Source organism: Myotis davidii, unplaced genomic scaffold (assembly GCF_000327345.1).
Source record: "Myotis davidii unplaced genomic scaffold, ASM32734v1 scaffold571, whole genome shotgun sequence".
Lineage (NCBI taxonomy): Eukaryota > Metazoa > Chordata > Mammalia > Chiroptera > Vespertilionidae > Myotis > Myotis davidii.
The window spans coordinates 2,067,329-2,074,855 of NW_006283136.1; the positions used below are offsets into that span (position 1 = coordinate 2,067,329).

Consider the following 7,527-nt stretch of genomic DNA (forward strand, 5'->3'; position numbering starts at 1 on the left):
GGGGGGAGTGGAAACCAGGTGGAGGGGAACTATGGGGGAAAAAAGAGGAACAACTAATAATCTGAACAATAAATATTTAATTTAAAAAAAAAGAAATAAAATAATTGGGTGGGGGGAAAGAATGATGGACTGCAAAGGGAGCAGCAAGGGGTGGGGTTTACTGAGGGGATCATGGTAGGGACTAGGCGCTCTGAATGTGTGACTCCAAGAGGAATGAGAGAGGATGGGGGCCCAGGGGCCTGGGAAGAGGGGAATTTCAGGTTGTGGGGACAAAATGATGGCCTAGGACAGTGATGGCGAACCTTCTGAGCTCGACGTGTCAGCATTTTGAAAAACCCCACCTTAACTCTGGTGCCGTGTCACATATAGAAATTTTTTGATATTTGCAACCATAGTAAAACAAAGACTTATATTTTTGATATTTATTTTATATATTTAAATGCCATTTAACAAAGAAAAATCAACCAAAAAAATGAGTTCGCGTGTCACCTCTGACATGCGTGTCGTAGGTTCGCCATCACTGGCCTAGGATGAACAGATCCAGAAGTTCAAGAGACCTGGGTTAGCACACGTTGGAAAGGGCTTGATTCTATTTGTGAGCAAGACTGGTTTGCAGGGATTTGTGGAAGGAGTGGGGCTGTAAGAAGGCATGGACTCTGGATTCCTGGGTGAGTGGGGAGCAGAAGGGAGCCTCTGAAAGGATGCCACGCCCAGAGGTGGGGGTGGGCAGGACACTCACGAGGTGATGGCCATTTCCACGAGCATGAGGGAGCGAGGGATCCAGAGCCCGAAGCAGCAGAACACAGACACCACCTGGGAGAGGAGCCGGAAGCGGCTCAGGGAGGGAGACTTTGTGCTCACCCTCTTGAACCTTTTGTGACAAGAGCTCAAGGAAGCAAAACCTAAATATTTGAGGGACTATTACTTTAAAGTGGCCAGCTGGAAAAATCACTAATGGAAATTTTAAAAAATTTTAATTCAGCTGTCAGTTCCTTCTATGTCTAGGGTTAGAGACAGCATGTCACCTTCAGCCAGGGTTTTCTTTTCTTTTTTTTTTTTTTTGAAGACTATCTCATCCTATATCCTTGGGGTAGGAGTGGATATGTTCATCCTTAGGAGTAAATGGATCAAGATTCAACCCTTACTCTTCAACATCTCATGTTATGGGAGTGTCTCTGATGCATTGAGATGGTTTAGGCAGATGTCATCTGCCAGGAAAGACCCTCAAGGGCCCCACTCTGCTCCAAATAGACACACACAGCTCACCAGAAGGAAACAGAAGTCCAATCTTATGATCTATGAGCAAGCCAAAGGCCACCTAGTGGCTGTGGGAATTTTAAAAGCCTACAATGTAAGGGTAGAGCTAAGGATGATCCCATGAGGTAAACATTCTTCCCCTCTTGCTCTCTGCGGAACCACTGCTTGCCTGGACAGAGAAGAGGCTTGCTTTTAACAGCAACACCCTGGGGAGTAGCGATTCGGCCACTGGTGGCAGAGCGGTTTCTTTAGTTGTCTCTGTGGCTCTAAGAATTCCAACACTCCATCCCACTGCCTGGGGCCTTCCAAGCAAATGGAGATCCAATTAGAAACCCCACCTAAGGTGGTAGAGGCAGGAACTTTTGCTGACTGGAATTGTTGAGTTTAGAGGAATTCTCAAAACGGTCCCTGTCTCCTCCTCACTCCCTCCCAAAGGGCAGCTGCAGGCCCTCACCGTGGGCGCAGAGCTGCTCCAGAGCAGGGTCCTCCGCTTGATGGGGCAACGGGTGTTCTTGTACAGGTAGACAGCATCCTCCAGGAAGATGGCAATTGAGCCCAGGGCAAGCAAGGTCATGGTGGCCGTGAGGGCAATCTCCAAAGGGCCCAATGCTAACGTGGAAAGAGGGCAGACTCCAATGAGTTGATGACCAGGACTGAGGGGCAGAAATGTGGCTTCCTCACTTGGATTTCAATGGCTTTACCATACGTAGAATTATCTGGCCTAGGCCTATCCATGCAGAAGAATGGCTTCTTAGACCTAGAAAACTTAACATGTGACTAAGAAATAGTCATTCCTCTACATGGATGGGAGACAAGACCAGATCATTTTAGGTATGTTGACACTTACCTGAGCCAGGGTATAGACACCAAACAGGTTTTTACATACTTAGCAAAAAAAAATTTGGATTAGGAGTTCACTTTTCTACCTCCAGTGCCAGGTGTCATGCCCGCAAACAGGGGCCAATCAGCATTATCACCGAAGCAGGATGTAATATAGTGGTATACTTTAGAGCTGTTTAAAATTGATTTCAAAAATTATGTCGTGAAACTGTAACATCAAAAAGGGATTTTAGCAAAAGAGAAATGGACACAAAACTCCAAGGACCTTTGACCCATGTTGGCCCCACACTTTGTCTTACATTAAATGTGGTCCAGTAGCTTGCTCTCTCTCTCTCTCTCTCTCTCTCTCTCTCTCTCTCTCTCTCTTTTCTAATCCTCACTTGAGGATACGTTTTTATTGATTTTTAAAGAGAGGTGAAGGGAGAGAGTGAGAGAGAGAGGGAGGGAGAGAGAATTGATCAGGTCTCCCATATGCGCCCTGACCCGGGATCGGACCTACAACCTGGGTATATGCTCTAATCGGGAATCGAACTCACAAACTTTTGGTGTACAGGATGATGCTCCAACCAACTGAGCCACCCAGCCAGGGCCCAGAAGGTCTCTTTAGTTTATTACATATTTGAGGAGTTGTTAGAAAGTAGCTGTCCAGGACCTGCCCTCAGAGTTGCCGCTCTAGCAGATCTGGGATAGGCCCAGTAACTGTATTTTTAACAAGCTCACCTGATAATGGTCAGGAGATAAGCATTTTGACAAATGCCAGTGAAACTCCTCAGGCCTCACTACTGCTAACAGGGAAACATTAATCTAGTTACAATAATTGTTTCTGAACATGTGACTCATAAATGCAACAACTCGTTTTAAAGGGCTCTTTGTCCTTAGTGAGTAAGCCTGGGCCCTCATTTATCTAAGTCCCTTCCCTAGTTGGCAGGCTCTCCTTCCCACCTCCTACCTGGCCAGATGAGAGGAAGAGGGGGGAAAGGAAGACTGTCAGAACCCAGTCCACTGTCCTCCTGCATTGGGAGTAGAGTATGAGGAAGGTGTTGGTTAGGTGCCTTACGTTTGGTGACTGAGTGCAGCTCAGTCAGAGAGACAATACTGCTGAAACCAAGCCAGGGAGGAAGGAGACCACAGCAGAGAACTGAGTTGTCATCTGGATCAGTCATAGAGCACCAGGTCAAAGGTGACGCTGTCAAAAAATATCACCTCGATCCTGGTTGCTTTTCAGGGCACACGTTTTTCTCTCTGTTTGGTTTGTCCAAGGGAGGCTCCTTGTCTCCGGTCACAGCCGGGTCTAATGACCAATCCGGAGGGCCTGCCATGGGGAAGGTGGCCCTGGGGTTCTAGCTCCGAAGCAGGACTTCTGAGGTTGGTGGTAAACTTTTTCTCTCTATCAACAGGTCACAAAAGACAGGATTGTGCTGTTTTCTCTCCTTCTACCCATCCCTTTCTCAACTCACCTCCGTTTAGTTAGGATAGAGCCCTCTGAGTGTCTAACTTACTGGCTTGGCAGGGTGATCGCATCATAAGGTACAAAAATGTCAAATCATTATACTGTATACCTGCAATTAATATAACTAATATAATATGGCATGCCAACTATATGTCAATAAAAATTAAAAATAAATGCATAAGTGACTGGCTTGGCGTTGCTGTTTCTATTCAGCTCTGTTGCCACTTTCTTAATTACCTCTCCAGATACTGCTCTAGTAGGCCCTGCAAGTTTTGAAAAAAAAAACACACACAAAAAAACGGTTGCAGTCCTTTACTTTACCTTTTTCTCCTGGAAACTTTTTTTTTAAATCCTCACCCAAGGACATGTTTTTATTAATTACTAGAGAAAGGGGGAGGGAGAGAGAGAGAGAGAAAAACACTGGTGTAAGAGTGAAACATTGGCCGGTTGCCTCCCGTGTGAGCCCGGACAGGATGGAACCCGCAGCCTTTGGTGTACGGGGACCCTGCGCCGACCAGCTGAGGCGCCTGGCCAGAGCCTCCTTGAAACTTGTAAAATCAAAACATCACAGAGGATGTTTAACAGGATTTTACCCTCACACAACAGTTACGGGATGCACATCAGCCGGCCGTCTTTCAGAATCATTCCAAATCGATTACAGAGGTCAGCCTTTAAAAACCAAACAGGAAGACATGAGAGAGAGAAAAAAGGGAGAACTGTATTTTCATCAAAACGTTGGAGACCAGAGAGACCTTTCTAAGCTTGGGCACAATCCAAGAAGTCACAAAGGGAACAAGGGTCAAATTTGATACCAAGAGTTTAAACTTCTGGAGTTTTTTAAAAAGGCAGGAAACAGACTGGGGGTAAACGTTTTTAATAAATGTGTGCTAACGTTTAAGATCTTTATTACATAGAGAAAACTGATAACAAAGACAGGAGGCTTTTGCAAATAAGTGCAAAAAGCACTAGGAAGGTTGAGAACCACTGCCATAGAATATGATGCAGGCATGAAAATGACATCAGCACAGCTCAGGACACGTGGGAAAATAGTTAACCTGCATCATAGTCAGAGAAGAGCAAAATAGCAGTGATATATTATTTTTTGTTTTATGAAAAGATAATGTTCCTAATATTATTAACTAATAGCCATGAAACAACTTATATGTCTGACAATATTGGAATTATTGTCAACTACCCTATAGAGCAGCGGTTCCCAAACTGTGGGTCGCGACCCCTTTGTGGGTCGAACGACCCTTTCACAAGGGTCGCCTAAGACCATTGGAAAACACATATATAATTACATATTGTTTTTGTGATTAATCACTATGCTTTAATTATGTTCAATTTGTAACAATGAAAATACATCCTGCATACCAGATATTTACATTATGATTCATAACATAGCAAAATTACAGTTATGAAGTAGCAACGAAAATAATTTTATGGTTGGGGTCACTACAACATGAGGAACTGTATTAAAGGGTCGCAGCACTAGGAAGGTTGAGAACCACTGCTATAGAATATGATGCAGGCATGAGAATTTTGTGCATGCCATAAAAAATATTTGCAAAGAGTATATAATAATATTTTTAAAAAACTTATTAACACACAACTTAAAAAAACACAACTTCTTAGCAGACCCACTAGGGGATAATAAAGAACATTTACTCCTTCCTCATATCATACAAAAACACCTAAATATGAAAGTTAAAAATAAGGTTTTTAGAAGAAAACAGAAGTATATCTTCATGATTTGAGATATACAAAGATCTTTTAAAATAGGACACAAAATCACTAATAATAAAAAAACTAATAAATTGGATTTCCTTAAAATCAAGAATATCCATTAGTCAAAAGAAACTATTAAGAAAATGGAAAGGCAAGCTCAGACTGAGAAAAGATATTTGTAATATAGATAGCCACCAAGAGATTCATATCCAAAATATATAAAGAATTCCCATCAGTAAGAAAAAGAACATAATTTTTTAAATTAAAATAAAAAGACCTAAACCTTACAAAAGAAAATACCCAAATGTTCATGAAACATAAAAATGTGCTAAGTTTCAATAGTCATCGGAAAATACAAACTGAGGTGCCATTCCATACTCACAAGAAGGGCTAAAATGAACAGCACTGAGCATTCCAAGTGTCCGTGACAATGAGCAACAATTGGAACCCTCATACATTGCTGTTGGGAGCAGCACAAGCACTTTGGAAAACAATTGGGTAGTACCTATTAAACATACACCTAACTATGACAAGAAATTGCACTCCTGGATACTTATTCAATAGGAATGCTTACAGTCATCGAAAAAATGTTTAGAGCAGCATTATTCATAATGGCCAAAACTGGACACAGCCCCTATGTTCTTCAATAAGAATGCAGACAAATAAATTGTGATATGGAATATCACAATAAAAAAAAAAGGATGAACTATCGATACATGCAACAAAACAGATTACTCTTAAAAACATAATGATGAATGAAGGAAGCCAGACTCAAGAACATTTACTGTTTGATTTTGTTTATATGAATTAAAGAACAGGGGAAACCAATCTATAAAGGTGATATAGCCCTGACTGGTTTGGCTCAGTGGATAGAGCGTTGGCCTGCGGACTGAAAGGTCCCAGGTTTGATTCCGGTCAAGGGCATGTACCTTGGTTATGGGCACATTCCCAGTAAGGGGTGTGCAGGAGGCAGCTGATCGATGTTTCTCTCTCATCAATGTTTCTAACTATGCCTCTCCCTTCCTCTCTGTAAAAAATCAATAAAATATATTTAAAAAAAAATAAAGGTGATGCAGGTTGGAACAGTGGTCATTGTAGAAACATTAAGTGGGAGAGTTTAAGAGACCCTACTGGATGCTGGAAATGTTCTATAGGTTGATCTGGGTGGTGGTTTCACAGGTGTACACCTAGGTACAAATTCGTCAAGCTACATACTTAAGATCATTGCCTTTTATTGCATTAATTATATCTTTAAAAAACCTTATGTGGACAGAGCAGAATGAAAAATTAGCACAGTAAATTATAACCATGTTTTAAAAAATTAATTGGGGAAAGGCACAAAAATGTTGAAGAAAAGAATGAGGCACTAATATCTTTATCTTACAAAATGGAGAGTCAAGACACACTATCCATAGTTGGCAGAATAAGAAATAAACTATTGGCATGTATATAAAGCTGTAAAGATAACCAACGAAAAATATTGCCATAATTATATGGAAAGAATGGAAGAAAGTTGGTGCTAAGTGAGCTAAATCCTTATGTATCATAAAGCAGCAACAGATAATATCCAAAATTGATATTCTAGGAAATAATGGTATGCGCATGTTGGTGATTTGAAGGTAACTATAAAGAGAAACATCAGCTAAAAAAAAAAAAAAAGAGGAGGAAGATTAGAAATGGGAATGCAAAGGGCAGGGGGTTGTTGATTTTCATAGTAGCCCTTTTATTTTTATTTTTTATTTTTTTTAAATGTATTTTATTGATTTTTTACAGAGAGGAAGGGAGAGGGATAGAGAGTTAGAAACATCGATGAGAGAGAAACATCCATCAGCTGCCTTCCGCACACCCCCAACTGGGGATTTGCCTGCAACCAAGGCACATGCCCTTGACCGGAATTGAACCTGGGACCTTTCAGTCCGCAGGCCGACGCTCTATCCACTGAGCCAAACCAGTTAGGGCCATAGAAGCCCTTTTATACTATTTGATTTTTAACCATGTTAATGTATTACTTGGATAAAATAAAAATATTTAAAAATCATTGTGTAGAAAAAACCTAGAAATACTAAAAAAAAAAACCACAACAAATAAAAACACATTAGCGATGCTGTCTTTGGGTGATGAGAATGTGGGTTTTTAAAAGGACATAAAATTATAGGTATAGCCGTAACTGGTTTGGCTCAGTGGATAGAGCATTGGCCTGTGGACTGAAAGGTCCCAGGTTTGATTCCGGTAAAGGGCATGTAACTTGGTTG

The 7,527-nt window shown here is 41.4% G+C and overlaps 1 protein-coding gene across 1 annotated transcript in view; it reads right to left on the minus strand.

Annotated features, from left to right (window-relative positions):
- Positions 1–7,527, minus strand: part of SLC51A (solute carrier family 51 alpha subunit) — a 22,915-nt gene that overhangs the window by 8,059 nt on the left and 7,329 nt on the right. Inside the window, exons 3-4 of the mRNA XM_006753407.2 lie at positions 1,712–1,866; positions 740–813 (exon numbers count right to left, since the gene is read on the minus strand). Coding sequence (XP_006753470.1) covers positions 740–813; positions 1,712–1,866 — 229 coding nt within the window. The remainder of the gene's footprint in view (positions 1–739; positions 814–1,711; positions 1,867–7,527) is intronic.